Consider the following 19,479-nt stretch of genomic DNA (forward strand, 5'->3'; position numbering starts at 1 on the left):
ATAAAGCATATTATTACAAAAAGCTAAGAGCTAAGAAGAATTACGAATGTCCCCTTGTGTTACGATGGTTCGACTTATGATTTTCCGATATTGCAATGACGATAGCAATAAAACAAAATTGTGAAATATTCAAAGTATTGTAAAAGTTATGTGTGGCAAGCAAACATAGCAGCATATGCTCTGCCCTTCACTTATAAACCGGTGCTCGTCCACGGGCCCACACGACACTTGTCTATGCACCCAGTGCCACAAACATATATACTTGTAGTTTATACAGTACGGTACTGGAAATTGCTCTGTTTTTACTAAATTATGTATTGGAATTTGTTAAATTATTAACAAATTACTGTATACTACTGTATACTACACCATACTGATGACCATTCTGTAAAACTCCTGGGTAGACTATTCCATATTACAATATTTTCATATTACGATGAGGACCTCAGAACACATCTCTATTCTAAGTTGGGGACTAACTGTATATGTAATTGCATTTGGCAGTGCATTTTGTTTTTTGGGGGTCTCTACCAATAAATGAAAATAAATGCTACAACTACAAAAAAAAAAAAAGTTAATAAAAAATTAGGAAATTGATTGCCATTATTACCTTGACAGTTTCGTCCATAGTGGTTCTTGCAACACTTTGAAACCCATGACATTTTAGTGCACAATCGTTGACAGCCAAATGAGTGCAATCTGTAACTGGGAAACTCGATGTCATCGTAAAAATAATGCCGTCTGTAGTGGTTCCATGGTCTATTGCACATACTAGTTTTGTTCTATGGAGAGGTAGATGTTAATAGACATTTAAAAAAAAATATTCTCAAATCTGATTTGGTTCTATATTGATTGCATACTAGTTACTACAATGCACCCTATATACAGTATATATATATATATATATATATATATATATATATATATATATATATATATAAAAATATATATTTTTTTACTGATATGCATTGTCATCTATAAGGCCTCTATAGAGAAGAGAAGAGTGTGCCTTTCCAAATCATGTCCAATTAATAAACTTTTCTATAGGTAGATTCCGGTCAAGGTGTAGAGATATCTCAGCACCAATAGAAAGAATTGAGAGGCACCTGAACTGTGTTGTTGCAAAAGGTCTAAATACTTAATTTTTTTTATTTACTGACATTTCTAGAATTCTGTTTTCACTTATTATAGGATTTGGATTATTGCTGCAACATGAAGGGACAAGTTTAAACACTTTTGTTATATACAACTTATATTGTGCTGTAAAGTAGGAATGTTTTTTTTTTTTTTTTATTTTGTTTTTATCAATTGTTAAAATGGAAAGTAAATTAACAAATTAACCAATAATCCTGACCAAAACGCCAACTCCATTTGTAGAAATGCATCTCCAAACTTGCAGGAAACCTCCACAATGCTATAATGTTGCTTGTAGACAATGATAATTGTACCTCTGTCCAGCTCTTTAGGAAAATAACTTGTTTTTTGATACATCCAAATATTTCCAAATATCCAAATATACTCATTAGTCCAGAGCACTTGCTGCCATTTTTTAATTCCAATTTCTATGTTTTTATGCATAGTTAAGTCGCTTAACCTTGTTTCCATTTCAGAGCTATGACTTTTTAGCTGCAATCCTTCCATGAAGACCACTTCTGGCCAGACTTTTCCAGACAGTAAATGCTGGACATCTGACAGAGAAGAGAAGTAACCATGATATGTCTTTCATTTACTACAGTAAATTTTCTTGGCTGACCACTGCCTGTTTCGTAATTTTTTTGGTAAATAGCTTGATCAGCACATCTTGAAGCCCCAGTCTGCTTTGATATTTGTGCCTGGGAGAGAAATTGCTGACGTCTTGTTGCTGTGCTTAGTCTTGCCATGATGTATGACCTGTGGGTCTTCCACACCCTCACTTTAGTAGCATAGTAGCTTTTCCTTACCCGGATTTTATCCTTCTACATGTTATAAATGGTTAATCAGGTTACACCTGATATTCTTCTTCTTCTTCTTCTTTCGGCTGCTCCCATTAGGGGTCGCCACAGCGGATCATCCATCTCCATACCACCCTGTCCTCTACATCTGCCTTTTTCACACCAACTACCTGCATGTCTTCCCTCACCACATCCATGAACCTCCTCCTTGGCCTTCCTCTTTTCCTCCTACCTGGTGGCTCCATCCTCAGCATTCTTCTACCAATTTAATTCATGTCCCTCCTCTGCACATGTCCAAACCATCTCAATCTCGCCTCCCTCACCTTGTCACCAAAACATCCTACATGCGCTGTCCTTCTAATAAACTAATTTCTAATCTTGTCCATCCTCGTCACTCCCAACGAAAACCTTAAAATCTTCAGCTCTGCTACCTCCAGCTCCACCTCCTGATACAACATCGCAGGTTTACCACAGTCCTATACACTTTCCCTTTCATTCTTGCAGATACCCTACTATCACAAATCACTCCTGTCACTCTTCTCCACCCACTCCACCATGCCTGCACTCTTTTCTTTACTTCTCTAACACACTCTCCATTACTTTGCACTGTTGACCCCAGGTACCTGAACTCCTCCACCTTCTCCACCTCTTCTCCCTGCAACCGCTCCACTCCACTGCCCTCCTGACTTTCATTCCCCTTCTCTCCAGTGCATATCTCCACCTCTCCAGGATCTTCTCAACCTGCTCACTACTCTCACCACAAATCACAATATCATCCGCAAACATCATAGTCCAGGGAGACTCCTGTCTGACCTCGTCCGTCAACCTGTCCATCATCACTGCAAACAGGAAAGGGCTCAGGGCCGATCCTTGATGTAGTTCAACCCTCACCCTGAACCAGTGTGTCGTTCCTACTGCACACTTCACTGCTGTCACACTGTCCTCATACATGTCCTGCACCACCCTCACATACTTCTCTGACACACCTGACTTCCTCATACAGTACCCCAGCTCCTCTCTCGGCACCCTGTCATACGCTTTATCTAAATCCATAAATACACAATGAAATTCCTTCTGTCCTTCTCTATACTTCTCCATCAACATCCTCAAAGCAAATAAGGCATCTGTGGTGCTCTTCCTCAGCATGAAACCATACTGTTGCTCATAGATGGTCACCTCTTCTCTCTGCCTGGCTTCCACTACTCTTTCCCATAACTTCATGGTGTGACTGATCAACTTAATTCCCCTGTAGTTACTGCAGGTCTGCACATCTCCCTTATGCTTAAAGATCGGTACCAGCACACTCCTTCTCCATTCCTCAGGCATCCTCCCACCTTCCAGAATCTTGTTAAACAATCTGGTTAAAAATTCCACTGCCATCTCCCCTAAACATCTCCATGCTTCTAAAGGTATGTCATCTGGTCCAACCGACTTTCCACTCTTCATCCTCTTAATCGCTGCTCTCACTTCCTCCTTAATAATCCTATCTACATCCTGCTTTACCAACTCCACATCATCCAACCTTCTCTCTCTCTGATTTTCCTCATTCATCAGCTGCTTAAAATACTCCCTCCATCTTCTCAACACACTCTCCTCACTAGTCAACACATTTCCCTCTCCATCCTTTATTGCTCTAACTTGCAGCACATCCTTCCCAGCTCGGTCCCTCTGCCTGGTCAATCGGTATAAATCCTTTTCTCCTTCCTTAGTGTCCAACCTCTCATACAGCTCCTCATATGCCTTTTCCTTGGCTTTCGCCACATCCCTCTTTACCTGCTGCCGCATCTCCTTATACTCCTGCCTACTTTTCTCATCACTCTGTCTATCCCACTTCTGTTTTGCCAACCTCTTTCTCCTTATGCTCTCCTGCACTTCCTTATTACACCACCATGTCTCCTTGTGTTGCTTTCTATTTCCAGATGTCACACCAAGTACTTTTCTAGCTGCCTCCCTCATCACTCCTGCAGTAGTTGCACCTTCCCCCACTCTTATACGTCACCCTATGATCCTCCTTCTTCTTAAAATAAGTGTTCACCACTGCCTTACCTACCCATCACCTCCTCATCACCTCTGTTCCCTTCACCTACATGCCCATTAAAGTCTGCCCCAATCACCAATCGTTCTTTCCTAGGTACACCATCTACCACTTCATCTGATTCACTCCAGAATCTTTCCTTCTCCTCCATCTCACAGCCAACTTGTGAAGCATAGGCACTGATGACATTTTTCATCATCCCTTCAACTTCCACCTTCACGATCATCACCCTATTAGAAACTCTCTTCACCTCCACTACACTCTTACTGTACTCTTCCTTCAGAATCACCCCTACACTATTTCTCTTTCCATCCACACCATGATAAAACAGTTTAAACCCACCTCCAATGTTCCTGGCCTTACTCCCTTTCCACTTGGTCTTCTGAACACACAACATATCTACCTTTCTCCTCTCCATCATATCAGCTACCTCTCTCCCTTTACCAGTCATAGTACCAACATTTAAAGTACCAACCCGAACCTCCACTCTCCTACACTGCTCCTTTCCCTGCCGTCTCTGTAGACGTCTTCCTCCTCTCCTTCTCCTCCTTTGGCCAACAGTAGCGCAATTTTCACCGGTACCCTGTCGGCTAACGATACCTGTGGCGGTCGTTGTTAACCTGGGCCTCGACCGACACTAGATTTTGGAGTGTAATTATAGATATTTCTTCTCATTCAGCCACAATGGCATTAGTAGAGTGAGTCTGTGCTTCCAACTTTGTGATAAAAGTTTGTTGAATAATCACATATGGCTGGATTCAGGTGTCCCAATACTTTTGCTAGTTTGCAAGTTTGAATATTTCAGTGTTTGTGTATGCTTTTATTTATTTTACATGCAAGGAAAGTCATGAAAGTTTGTGAAAGTTAAATAATGTCATGCTGAACTATTAGATACACAAAAAAACAACAACATAAAAAAGTGACAGGCAAGACAAAGAATGATTGAATAGATACTTACAGAGTCCACACTACTATAGGGGCAATTTGGTGGATGCAAACAAGATCCACAGCGACTCTGTTACACATAATCAATTAAATATGAGCACACACTACTATTTTAATGTCCATACTGATATTATAACGCATTTTACTGAAATAACATTCAAAGGGTATTTTACAGTGAATTCTTACTTTAATCTCTGTAGGTGAAAAGTCATCACAGTGTGCCCCTATATTTGGAGGCTCTAGAACCTTATCAATCCCATGTGCGATTCCTGTCATGAATTGCAGATGGCGTTCTACAATCTTGGCATCATTTCCATTGATTAAAATATCCCCCTAAAATAAAAAATCCCTCTATGTTCAGAAGTTCACATGCATACAGCATAATTAATCACACCATTGTCACTTCGATGCTTTGTTTTAATCATTTGCAATTACCTTTAACTTATTCTTAAAACAACTGCACATATGATATGTTTAAGCTACATAATATTTGCTTTAAGTAAAAGTAAGTAACGTTGAATTAAATTTAGGTAAAAAGAATAATACAGTGCCTGTCAAAATTTTTGGAAACATCTAGTCTTTTATTATTTTTGAGACACATGCATGTTCCTTTTGTCTATATGCAACAAACTATGTAAAACAAAGGCAAAAACACACAAGAAATAGACAGTGAATGAATGGAAGAAGTTTGACTGGAAGAAGATTTCCCATTTTTGGATCTAACAGAAGAGCGTAAGATGTAAGATGAAAAACAGAAGAGATGTTAGCAGTCTGCCTCATACACAAAGTCAAGCTTAATGGTTTGGGCTTGTTTTGGAGCAGGGAGGGTTGGAAACTTTTTCCAGGTGAAAGAAATACTGAACCCACTTTGCCACCATTCCATACTTCAATGCCATGCAATTTCTTCTGGACAGAGGCTAATTAGAACCAACCATACAACAGAACAGTGACCCAAAGCATATGTCTAAGCTCTGTAAGCGTTATTGAGAGGCTGAAGTGTTATATATCATGTGGTGACCTGCCCAGTCACTATACTTAAATTCTGTTGAACTGCTCTGGGATGAACTGATTTGCAAAGACAGAAAGACATATTCTATAACTATTAAAAAACACCTTTGGCAAGTTTTACAAAAGACATGGCAAAGTATTTCAGTTCTTGGCAGGATTTTTCAATAAAAATAAAGTTTAACAACTGTACATTTATATATTTGTTTGGTTAAAATGCATCTTCATGCCTTTAATTTACCTAGTTTGTAGCATTTAAACAAAAGTTTTGGACTTTTTACAAGCACTGTAGATATTCTAACTAACTTTAACTTGACACAAATCCCAAATCACAGTTTAGGGATAGAACATGCAACAAGGTTGAGATATATATATATATATATATATATATATATATATATATATATATATATATATATATATATATATATATATATAAATAAATATATATATATATATATATATATATATATATATATATATATATATATATATATATATATATATATATATATATATATCATAGACTATATATATATTTGTCATAGACTAAAAATATTTGCTCATGTGAGAAGATTTAAAGTTTACATTCTTTATATATAAATATTTTATATAAAATATTATATCCGTAAATTTTACTGTAATAAAAAAATTACAAAAACATTAAAACTTACAGTTTGGTCTTGGCTGTAACTAAAAGTTAGTTTTGAGCCATACATCGTTCTCAGAGTTGTTTCTCTTGGCAGGGATACAGCAACTGCCTGTCAAGACACAAAGTATAAAACATTAGTAATCTTCCTGCCAGGCATTGCCAGAGACTTCCTTTATGCCTGAAGGTTAAAAGTGAAGATTTTTCAAATACAACATTGGTTCAAAACTGATTCAGAATATGACCATAAAAGAATTGTCAAGGTAACTCACATCGGCTCAAGAATATTTTTCTCTCCTGACTCAAAAATATTCTTAAGCAAAAGAAATTGTATCCTAAATTCTGTAGCTTTAATCACTATACTTAAGCTGTGATCAGGTAAAATAAGTTTTTATCTTTAACTTGAAAAAAGAAAATCACACAAGCCTTTCACTTTTTATTTTTTTGTATTTATAGTAATTAAAAAGTATGTAAACATAAATTTTCCATAATCTGAACTCACAAAATCAATTTAGGACACTGAATTGAAAAAAATATAAATCCCTTTAAATTTACATTTTCTACTAATCCCACCTCACAAAGTTTGAAGATTTATTTTAGAGCAAATATTGCAGTTATGCAAATGATAATATATTTTCCCTTTGACCATAAATTGTGTAAATGCAGACCAATTTTCTTTTTAGCAAAATATTTTGCATGAAATTTCAAAGTTTACCAATGTTGCCAATTCTTACTCCAATAAATGAACATATCTTACAAATATATGTTTAAACTTCTGAACAATGCCCAACTGTTATACATAAATATTTCAAAAGGTTCACTTACTTTCTCTTCACGAATGATGTGAAATTTGATGTAAGCCTGTAGTTTGTCAAAATGATCTTCACTGTACAGCCAGTTCTTCTGCTCCTGTGGCAGACTATTGAATGCTTTATCAGTGGGCCAGAATATAGTGAAAGGTTGAAATGATGAATGCTGCAGTATATCCACCAGGTTTGCTTTCTGCCACCAAAAAAAAAAGATCAAGTCACTTACATAAGTAAACACAATATTAATATTTAATACATAATATTTAATACACATCAGCGATAAATAAGGGGTATGACTGTTGAATGCCAAATTGTATTAATTGCCTAATTTTCCATGTAATTAGATTCTAAGTAAATAATTTTTTTTTTGTTAATTTCCCTTTCCCACAGTCCTAATTTTACATTTGTCCAACATTAGTGAGCTGAATTTGTGATATGATGTTAGTTGAATGCAAATTTTATTTGAATTGTAAATTGTAAATACAACTTTTGTCTATTAAAGGAACTTTTAAGCTAATTTACTAGCTATTTGTGGAGGCAGAACAATTAATGATTCCTGGCACTTTTTTAAGAGCCTTGATATAAAGATGTTTACAGACTATTTACTGAGCATAATAGTATTGGAACTGCACAGCCAATTCTTTTGTTTTTGCTCTATACAGCTACACATATATCCCAAATCCAAACATGTTGGGATACTTTTTAAAATGCAAATAAAAACAGAATCATTAATGTTTAAAGAAAATGCAATGAGGAAATGTTACAATTTTATAGAAAAAAAACGATAATTTTGAATTTGATGACCACAACACGTTTAAAAAAAAGTTGAGACAGGGTCATGTTTACCACTATGTAGCATCCATTCTTCTATTAACAGCAGTCCATATACATCTGGGAACTGAGGAGACCAGTTGCTGGAGTTTTGGGAGAATAATCTTGTCTCATTTGTGTTTGATACAGGATTCTAGCTGCTCAACAGTCCTGGGTCTTCTTTATTGTATTTTTCTTTTCAGCATGTGCCAAATGTATTCAATTGATGAAAGTTATGGATTGCAGACAGGCCAATTCAGCACCCAGACTCTTTTTCTACTAAGAAGCCATGCTGTTGTAATAGATGGATTATACAGTTTAGCAATGTCTAGCTGAAATTTGCAAGACCTTCTATGAAAAAGATGTATCTGTTGTTTTAAAAGCTGTATATACCTTTCACCATCGATGGAGCCTTTCCATGCACCCCAGTACCTTCAGAGATGCAGGCTGAGTACAAACCATGATTTTCTCTTTAATCTGGAAGAAGGGTGTTCCTGGTTTCTGAGCCCATGCAGTGATTTCCATTACAGAATCATGCCTCTTTTAAATGCAGTGCTGCTCAAATGCCCAGAGATCACAGGCATCCAATATTGATTTTCACCCTTGTCCCTTGCACTGATTTCTCCAGATTCTTTGAATTTTTTTATGATATTATGTACTGTAGATTGAGATATTTGCAATTTGCTATCATTTTAAAATATTACCATAACTCTAACCCTATTATCTTACTGACCTGTTGCCAATTAACTTAATTAGGTAGAAAATGTTCAACCAGCTGTTTCTTTTTTACTTTACCGACTTTTTCAGAATTTTGTTCTTCTCAGTTCTCATATGTTTATGGACTCTTGTTTAAAAAAAAGGGGAGGCTGGTAAAAATGCCCTGGAGGCATTTATGCTCTAACATAAGGGTACTTTAAGCAGTGCACATACCTGTAGCAAACTGCCAAACATGGTATATCCGTATGCTTCTGCTGCATTCATAACATTCAACTGAAATTTTAATAGACAGATTTTTATTTCAAGTGATAAAAGGTTTAACTAGCATAAAAAATGTGCTTAAACATGTTAATCTTTTTTTCATACCTTGAATTATATAGTCTGAATATAATTTTCTTTCAAACTAATAAATACAAATAAATAAAACAAAAATACGTACTGAGCTGTTAACACTTTTAGTTTCGTTCTTTAGTTCATATGGGACGAGGACTTTATCTATGAAATGTATGACTCCATTAGAGCATTGATAGTCACTAGAGATTATTTTTGTATTGCCGTTGATGTACACAGCACCCTGTGAGAGATAAAAAATGAGATATACATAAGATAAAATCTAATAGAGACTTGTATCTAATTCATACCTGTAGTGTTTGTTTGACATTTTTGTTCGGATATTTGTTTAAAGCTGTTAAAAGGCTTACATCTCGTACGCTGAAATTCAACACATGCCCAGAAGCAGCAATCAAACGTGTGAGAGATCTAAGTTTTGATTCAGAGAGTTCGTCAAAGCCAACTAAGTGGTATCTTAACAGATCTGGGCTGCGTTTTTTAATCTCCCATATTTCAATCTGTTTGGGGGAAAGAAGAACAAAATATTATCAGTTTAACCTCAAGCAGAGGTATTGAAATCAAGGTTTCAAGGTTGCTTTCAGGTAGCACCATTGACTCTGTTTTGAATTAGATAGAGGAAGAATAAATTCATGACATTTTTAATAATTGTACTTAAGCATTTTTTTTTTATAATATTTTTTTCCAAGCAATATTGTCAGGTTTGCTAATCAAAATTTGAAATCAAGATTATTGCGTATGCCATACTATAAAGTTTGCTAAATGGAATAGATTTAAAGGTTTGTTATTACAGGGAGATTAAAATAAAAATAATTTACAGGGTGAAGATTATTGTACCCTGATGTTGGTCTTATTATTTTTGGTGTTTCAAAAACAGTGATCAACATAATGATTTTTAATTAAAAAAAGCATCAAATACCGAGTAGTTTCCAATGTAATCTGCATGAGGTACAAATAAGGTGAATGGTCCTTTACTGTACAAATCCCTGACTCTTGATTCCTGAAAAGAAAAAAAAAAGAAAAAAACACTGGATGTAATTTAAACCTTACTTACATTATCATTCATTAAACCAATAAAAGCCAAATTATGAAACTGTATAGAAACTTTGAGACTTACAGCAAGATTTTTCCGAAACCAATTAGCATCTGAATTGTGAAGAAGCTCCTGCCACAAGCAATATAGATTTTAATTAAGGACATGAACAAATTTCTAATCTCATTCAAATTAATTATTGCCTTCTCATAAACAGTTTCTTAATGATATTGTCTCTTTAACCGAGTATACTCACTCTACTGACAGTTCCCATACACTGAATACCATTTCCTTTGTAGTTATATCGACATGTGCAGTTTCTCTCACCCGGGCCAATGTACAGACACATAGCATTGATGCTGCATCCGCCATTGTCCTGGATAATAATTAAAACAACCCAGTTATTCTTTCTCTTGCAGGTTTTAAAACTTAAATGAGCATAGACATAGCTATAATAAAATTATAATATATGTTTTTATTTAGCTTTTTTTTTTGTATTTTCTTCAAATGTATTTGATTAGGCATTCATGTTTTGTATACAACTTTTATTTTCAATTTGCAGTAGTTAACTGAGGTAACAATTAATGAAGCACTATTTTACAAGCAAACTGCATGTCTCTATCTTTATAAATATTTGTTTTATGGTTATTGAGGTGGTTAGTGGATTATCTTTTACTATGTAATAGAATAAACTGATGTAAGTCATAGTGTTTAATGAGAAGAGAAGCCCTGTTGCACTTTTAGATCACTTTGTTCCAATCAAGTTCCTGTCATGTGAATTTGCTTCTGAATGTATTTGAAACTGAATGTATTTTTAAGATACAAATTCAGACTAAGATTGATTGATTGGCCTTTTTTTAAATATTCTTGCAGTTTTTTTATTGTATCTTTTAATACTTACTACATCATTTAATATTTAATATCTTTCTTGAATACTTCCCTGTTTAGTCAGAAAAAGATACTATGTTGTTGGACATTTGATGGTGAAGATGACTCTAAAAATTTTAATAAAGAATTGGCAGCTAATTCCCAAATCATGTGGCAAAATAAAAACAAGCTGAGAATCTGCTGATCAACAAAAAGGCGAGGATGATCCTACACCAGACAATGAGAACTAAGGCATACTTTGCGGTGAGTAAGAGTTTGAGGGTAATTTACAGTATACAATGTTTGAGTGTGAATGAGCTTTTGTGTGCTTGATCAGTATTCAAGAGAGTGTGAACATAACAATCTGTGTCTAGTGTACTGTAGTCTGTGGAGCCACGCTCACACTGATTGTTATGTTCACACTCTCTTGAATACTGACATGAAATACTGAAAATAAATATACTGGACCTTATACATTATATATGGTTATCTTGCCCTGAATTTCTCATGCTGTATCATTTCAAATGTTATGTTTGTCTTCATACTTAAGCAATAATTCTTTAAGGACCTCACATTGCAAGCCATACATTATTCAACTAAATTTCTCAGCAATCTTCCAAGGACAAATTCAGTGTTACATTCAAACCAATACAAAACAAAACAAAACAAAACAAAAAAATAAAAATATGAAAAAAATGTTTTTTTTGTTTCATTTATTTTAGAATTGCCAGCCTCAATGAGGCCCTAACTAATTATAAATCTTTATTAAGCCTAAATGATTTTTGTATCACATACCTTTAGGCAGGGATTTATCGGCATGCATAAACTCCGTTTTGCAGCATAGCCTGGTTTACAAACACACGCAGCCTGAAATACAATATACTATACTTCAGCAAAACAGTCCTTCAATAATCAACAATAAAGAAGATCCTAAATTAGTAAAGATACATGTAAGACACATAAAAAGCACGTGCAAGCTGCTTTACAACAGGATCAAAATATAATAAAAAACAAAATTTTTGTCCTTAAATGTTTGCTCAATGATTATCCAGTTTGAGGTATTTCTAAATAAAAGTACAATTTGTAACAATAAAGCAAATAACTTCCTAGTAACCACATGAGCAAATTATTATTTTATTATTTATTATTTTACTTGGATTTTATGTAATAGACCAACACAAACTATCACACAATTGTGAATTGGAGGAAGAATGACACATGGTGTTAAAGAATTTTTACAAATAAAAATCTGAAAGGAGTGGCGTGCATATGTATTCAGCCCCCTTTACCCTGATTCTTCCGCCTAAATAAAATCCAGTGCAACGAACTGCCTTCAGAATTCACGTAATTAGTATTTAGAGTCTACCTGTGTGTAATTAACCACACCTCAGAGGCCTCAGAGGCTTGTTAGAGAACATTATTGAGCAAACTGCATCATGAAAACTAAAGAACACACCAGACAGGTCAGGGATAAAGCTGTGGAGAAGTTTAAAGCAGGGTTAGGTTATAAAAACATATCCCAATCTTTGAACATCTCATGGAGCACTATTCAATCTATCATCCGAAAATGGAAAGAGTATGGCACAACTGCTAACCTACCAAAACATGGCCGTCCACCTAAACTGACAAGCTGGGCAAGAAGAGCATTGATCCAAGAAGCAGCCAAAAGGCCCTTTGTAACTCTGGAGAAGCTGCAGAGATCCACAAATCAGGTGAAGAGCACGACTATTAGTCATGCACTCCACCAATCTGGCTATTATGGAACAGTGGCACGAAGAAACCCATTGTTGACAAAAAAGAATCCCATTTGCAGTTTGCCACAAACCATGTAGGGGACACAGCAAACATGTGGAAGAAGGTGCTGTGGTCAGATGAGACCAAAATTAAACATTTTGGCCTTCATGCAAAACGCTATGTGTGGCGGAAACCTAACACTGCACATGAGCCTGAACACACCATCCCCACCATAAAACATGTGGCAGCATCATGCTGGGGGGATGCTTTTCGTCAGCAGGGACAGGAAAGTTGGCCAGAGTTCACAGGGCAATCCTGGAAGAAAACCTATTAAAGGCTTGAGACTGGGGTGGAGGTTCACCTTCCAGCAGGACAATGACCCTAAAAATACAGCCAATGCTACAATGGAATGGTTGCGATCAAAGCATATTCATGTGTTAGAATAGCCCAGTCAAAGTCCAGACCTAAATCCAATTGAGAATCTTTGGAAAGACTTGAAAATTGCTGTTCACAGACGTTCTGTTTTGACGAGCTGTTTGCAAAGGAGAATGGGCATAAAATTACAGTCTCCAGATTTGCAAAGCAAGTAGAGACATACCCAAAAAGAATTGCAGTGAAAGCATTGAAAGTATTGACTCAGGGGGGCTGAATACATATGCATGCCACACTTTTCAGATTTTTATTTGTAAAATAAATCTTCAACACCATGTATGATTTTCCTTCCACTTCACAATTATGCAATACTTTGTGTTGGTCTATTACATAAAATCCCAATAAAATACATTTAATTTTGAATACTTCCAAAATGTGAAAATATTTAAGGGTTATGAATACTTTTGCAATGCACTGTATATATAGACAAATTAATACTTTTTGATAAATCTTAAAATTGACAACGTTTACAAGAATAATCTTAATAATTGGAGAGGGCTGTATTAAAATCTGCTTTAAAAACATTCATTTGGGGTGAGAAATCTAATCAAATTCTACTCTAAGCTAAACTAATATTGTGAGCTGCAGTAAGAATGAATCTTGAAGTCTTAAAATCATGAAAATAATCTATTCTTTCATGCGTTTTAATACTTGTATTAATTAATTATGCATGCACCCAATAGTTTAATGAATAAGTTGACCGAGCAGTCATGTTTTGTGGTTACAGCTTACTTTAAATAGGTAGAAGTTTTCTTCCTAATGTAAGAATCGGCACACCAAATAAAATTCAATACTCAATATAAGTGTTTTCAAAACCCAAAATGCACGTTACTCAAAAACTTAAAAACTGATTAGTATGTGCCCAGGGCCCAACATGTGTCCAGTGAGGATTAACAAAAAAGCAAGGTCTATTAAATCAAGGTCTTGTCATTTGGCTCATTAACATTATATTTCTGTTAATATCATTATAACATCCATAATATTAACAGTTATATATTTATACAGTTATATATTATATATAATTATATGGACCTATGGATCAATCTTACACTTCAAATAACACTACACTACCAGTCAAAAATTTTAACACACATTCTCCTTCAGTGGTTTTCTTTATCCAACACTATGAAAGAACATGTATGGAAATTTTTTAAACAACCTAGAATCTGCTTTAGATTTTAGATTGTCCAAAGTAGCTACATTTAGAATTGATGACAGCTTAGCATACTCAGGTATAATCCCATCAGGGATTCATGATTTAGTGGTTTTCAATTCACATTTGTGCCTTGTCAAGAGGTAATGTGTGGCATTTCTTGCCTTTATAAGTTGTCTTGTGCAAATGGAAGACCAAAAACTACCTCTGCTGCAAAGGATAAGTATGAATTACCAGCCTCAGAAACCACCAATTTACAGATGGCGATGGTGTGATGCATCAGATGACCTGGCCTCCATGATCACTCAATCTAAATCTAATTGAGATGGTTTGGGAAAAGTTAGACCGAAGAGTGATGGAAAAGCAGGCACACATTTGGGAACTCTTTTAAGATTGTTTGAAATTCCATTTCAGATGACCACCTGATGAGGCTAACCATGAGAATGCCAAGAGTGTGCAAAAGCTGTTATCAAAGAAAAGTTGGGTACTTTAAAGAATGTTGAAATGTTATTTAAGTGTTGAAAACATTGATGAAGATGCACCCAAACATTTAACTGGAATTTGGTGTATTGTATGTCATTTCAATGACATACATGCATTCACATGTATTGACAATACAATGCAGTTTATGCCAGTTTGAAAATAAAAATGTTACTGATGTCATAATAAAGACAAATTATAGTTTACCATGTTTGGTCCAGTTTTGATGCAGTCGGTTGTTTGAGAACATCCTCCATTATTAACTAGACAGGGGTCGATCTCTGTTAAACAAAAACACAGAGAAATAATTAGGATTAAGTTTCTAACTCAGTATGAGAACAAGTTTTTCTTTATTATTGTGGCTACAATACCACAATTATTAAATGTATGTATCAAATTTACATTTATGATGTGATGATAATAATACAATAATAACAACGAGCAGAGATAGTAGCCCACCACTAAATTTTAAAGTCAAGGCAAATATAATTACAAATATTTTTATTTTTAACATAAATAAGCCTCACCTGTCTAAAAGCCGTCTACAGTAATGAACTTGCTAATGCGCTTCTATTAGGAGCACGCTGTATTTTGGGAATAGCCTGGCACTGCATTTTTTCCGGTATTACTGCGTGTGGGCAAGACGAGGACTATGCCCTTATTATTTTCTGATGCTGATTTCTAAGTTTCTTTGACTAAACTGTAACGCTGTTGCCAAGAAAAATAAAAAAGCACGAGTTTTGGAAACCTGTCTGTGCTTATATGATTTCTGTTGCAACAGGAGTTAGCGAGCTCTCCCTTCACCCAGACTCAACGCATTACAACGGCTTGTATCTAAACAGTAGCCGACCAAGAAAGTCACTGTTCACTGTCTTCCTCCTTCCTTTCACAACTATTTCTCTCGGGAGTTTATCTTTTGGCATCGTCGTGCGTTTAAAAAAATGTTTTTTCTCCCGATGCCGTGCAGCTCAGAACACAGGTGAGGTGCGTTTTTTCGTTTCTGTTCGGAAATTTAATTGGTCTAATGTTATGTTGCTCAGTTTATTGGCTTGAAGTTTGTGAAACTGGGAAAAACCCAGGAAAAATTTATAAATTAGCCACTTTGTTGTTTAAGCCGTGGGCTTCAAAACGTAGGAAAAAAGTAGCGGCTTATAGTCCGAAAAATACGGTAGACATAAGAAGCTAGTTTGATGGCTTTTAAAAACTATGAAATATCAGAATATAAACAGGTTCAAAGCAATACTCCTTTAGGAGCCAATAACAAACTCTACTCAACTATCTATAAGAGAAATAAGAACAGTGGAAGGTCAGGGTCTTTTGCATACTGCATTCTCCAATATTGGTTGTGTTTTAAAAATGATTACCTAGACAAACAGTTCCATCGCCAGTGTAGTCTTTCTTACATGTGCAGCTCCTTTCTCCAGGTGAGACTTTTGTGCAGTTTGCATGTTGTGAACAGCCACCATTATTGGTGGCACACAAATCAGTTTCTGTAAAAAAATAAAAAATAAAAATAAAAAAGCATATTAATCTCTTGAAGATTGAGCCATAATTCTTTCATTTTTTTTATTCACACCATTGTCATGTTAAGATAAATTCAGCTTGAGGGGCAGATTTGGTTTCATTTATCACATCACCAAATTCTAGTGCAGATCTGTAAGAAAAACTGTAAGTTCTGAGTCAAACTCATCATGCATTTAAGAATAAAAATGTTATCAAAACAATGAGTATAAATAATGTTTTGCAGCATTTCGTATTGCTGCAATTAATAAAGAAATAAATCAACGAGCAATTAAAATCAATGTATAGTATGTCACATTAAAGCCCACTGACTATGGCAGGGATCTTTTCCCTCAGTACAATATGTTTGGTTGATTTCCTTTTCTTTAACGATTTTTTATTACAAAACTCTTTATACAGGGTGGTACAAAGAAACAGGACATTTTGGAACTAGGAGTAGTCAGCAATCGTTCGGAACCAGTGCGATCTCATTTAGAACCCGTTGCTATTAGTTATAATGGTGCAGTGAAGTGGTGCACAACAAGCATTTGCTGTAAAACCATTTATAAGAATGGTGATAGTGGGAGTACTGGGCAAAGGGAATTTCTATATCATTACCAGTTTGGACATTATGATTGTGTCCTGTCCGCAAAATTCAAAGAAAAAAGAAGAAGAAAAAAAGAAGTCCCCAGGTGGTGTTTGAACAAGCTGCACACCAGAGAATATTGAGGCTGTTTGAGCTGCCATTGTGAGGATCCCTCGTCGCTCTGTATGACCACACGCATTATCGCTTTGTTGAGCTGTTTGTTATGCATACACACTTATGTTATAATTAGATGAACAGACAGGGCACAACCATAGCGTCCTAATCGGTAATGACATTTATGTAAAATATTATTCACACATAATTAAGTAAAACAGATTTTTTAAAGATCCTTGTCATTCATGGATTGCTCCTTGATTGCTAACTTGAATTTTTCATGGTAATTTTTCAGGCCCTTTTATTTCAGTAACTTCTCAAATTTAGATATTGACACATGGGATTGCCACATTTATCAGCACTGCTGTTTTCTGCTCCTTATCTGTTATTACTCTGGCTGTCAGGCTGGTTCACCACTGTTTGTTTAAATGCCTGGATCAGGAAGTCCCCCAGGATCTTAGCTTTGTTGTTTCTTACGCTCTGTTCTAATTTGGTACACCTGCACATTCATGTAATTAACCAATCAGCCAATGGTGTGGGTTGAGTTAAAAAAATAGCAATCTCTTAGGATTTTCTCACAAGGGTCTACAATTTACACAGATGTATGCAAAAAAAAAAATTACAAATAAATAAAAACAAGAAAAACATCCTGTAATTGCAGTTCAAAAGGTCAGATGAAAATGCTTAGACTAGAATAAGCTGATAAAAAGGATGCAGTAACTCACATCATTCTCTATCATCTAATCATTTCTTTAGTTCCCAAGTGAAGCAACAGAAATGCTTTCTTTTGTTTTCTAGGGATTGTGAGTTTAAATCCTGACAATGCCAAGGTGATTTGTGGCTGGGGGTATTTTGGGTGAAAGAGCAAGTTAATGAAAGAGTACACTCTTCCATGTTAATCAGAACATGCACACTTATGCATGCAGAAGTGGGAAAAAGCACTTTTCCTTGATTGTCTAACACTGCTTCATGTAACAACATAAAAAGGAGTTCAAAATTTGAAATGAGAGAAATTTGAGTGAGAAATTTACATCAGAGAACTTATGCTCTTTAGTTGGTAACTGTTGTATGTTGGGGAGACATGATCGGTTGGTGGGAATTGCTAGGTCTCAATTATGGAAAACATTAGGGAAGTGTACCCACTTTTTACGATTGTGGTAAAAAGAAAAGTAAATGCTGCTAAATGTTGAGGTGGGTTCGCAAGTATATAAATAAAAAAAGAAATATATATTCGTGTATATAATGTATAATATATATATAATTTTTTAAACAAGACCTTGACAGAAGGTTCCGTTTCCATGGTAACCTGCTGCGCAGATACATGTTGGATTTGCTCCTGAACCTGGAGAAAAACAGCTGAAAAAGGCGTTACCAGACAAAAATAAAAAACAGTTTTAATTTGCACCAAACTTAAAAAAAATAAAAATAAATGCATATAATAAAGAGCAAATTAAAGCTCTGTGTGCTTCTTTATTTACTCACTTGGCATTTTGATCACAAATGCCTCCGCATGCATCATTAACAATCTCTAAAGAAAAAAAAAATTATAGAGACATTAAATTACTTTAGAGATTTTTTAGGACTGACAAATCAGGTACATTCACTGAAATATTGTAAAATCATTTTCAGCACTGACCTACAGAACAGGTCACTCCTTTCCAGCCCCTGTAGCAAATACACTGGCCATTACCATCGAAGCCATCCAGACATTTTCCATGATCGCAATGGCATTCTAAACATGAAATATGTGTTCTAGCTTAATATGCATGGTGCTTAAATATGCCTTCTTTATAACATGTTATAGAGTTGTTAATTCTGTACATTCACCAATAAAGGAATCCATAATTATAATTTAGAATCACATTTAGCTGAAATAAAGACAACACGGTCATTTCAAATAATTCATAAAAGCTAAATAAAAAATTTGACACAAGAGAAAATAGAATATGGCAAAGTAGGAAACTAGAATCAGCAATTTCAGCTAAAGCCCTATTAGGTGGCCAATGCTTTGCCACTTCTGATTCATTATCAAGCTCATATATATGGACAGCTTTGTAGAAACACAGGATAAATTAGCATCCTGCAAGAAGTTATTTTATTTGTCAGAACACAGAGGCCAAGCATGACACTGGTTGTCTTTTGAACTCTTTCCATTCAGTGTTGATATTCTGTACATACAGTCACCAATTAGTTAGAATATATAGTTAGTAGAATATATACTATATTAGAAAAAAGAGAGATGGTTGGGTTAATGATTTTTATCAAGACACCAGCAGAAAGCACATAGTTTGTGGGTATTTTTTCATGTGTAAAGGGTAAGCATATTTCTCC

The 19,479-nt window shown here is 35.2% G+C and overlaps 1 protein-coding gene across 1 annotated transcript in view; it reads right to left on the minus strand.

The window, feature by feature from the left end:
* stab1 (stabilin 1) overlaps positions 1–19,479 on the minus strand; it is an 85,293-nt gene that overhangs the window by 24,087 nt on the left and 41,727 nt on the right. The window contains exons 39-55 of the mRNA XM_046874903.1: positions 18,785–18,880; positions 18,631–18,676; positions 18,425–18,504; positions 16,313–16,438; positions 15,156–15,229; positions 11,945–12,016; positions 10,539–10,658; positions 10,367–10,414; positions 10,169–10,249; positions 9,603–9,749; positions 9,341–9,475; positions 9,115–9,174; positions 7,391–7,567; positions 6,591–6,677; positions 5,098–5,244; positions 4,925–4,981; positions 611–782 (exon numbers count right to left, since the gene is read on the minus strand). Of these exons, the coding sequence (XP_046730859.1) occupies positions 611–782; positions 4,925–4,981; positions 5,098–5,244; positions 6,591–6,677; positions 7,391–7,567; positions 9,115–9,174; positions 9,341–9,475; positions 9,603–9,749; positions 10,169–10,249; positions 10,367–10,414; positions 10,539–10,658; positions 11,945–12,016; positions 15,156–15,229; positions 16,313–16,438; positions 18,425–18,504; positions 18,631–18,676; positions 18,785–18,880 (1,725 nt within the window). The remainder of the gene's footprint in view (positions 1–610; positions 783–4,924; positions 4,982–5,097; positions 5,245–6,590; positions 6,678–7,390; positions 7,568–9,114; positions 9,175–9,340; positions 9,476–9,602; positions 9,750–10,168; positions 10,250–10,366; positions 10,415–10,538; positions 10,659–11,944; positions 12,017–15,155; positions 15,230–16,312; positions 16,439–18,424; positions 18,505–18,630; positions 18,677–18,784; positions 18,881–19,479) is intronic.

This window comes from Silurus meridionalis, chromosome 19 (assembly GCF_014805685.1).
Source record: "Silurus meridionalis isolate SWU-2019-XX chromosome 19, ASM1480568v1, whole genome shotgun sequence".
Classification (NCBI taxonomy): domain Eukaryota; kingdom Metazoa; phylum Chordata; class Actinopteri; order Siluriformes; family Siluridae; genus Silurus; species Silurus meridionalis.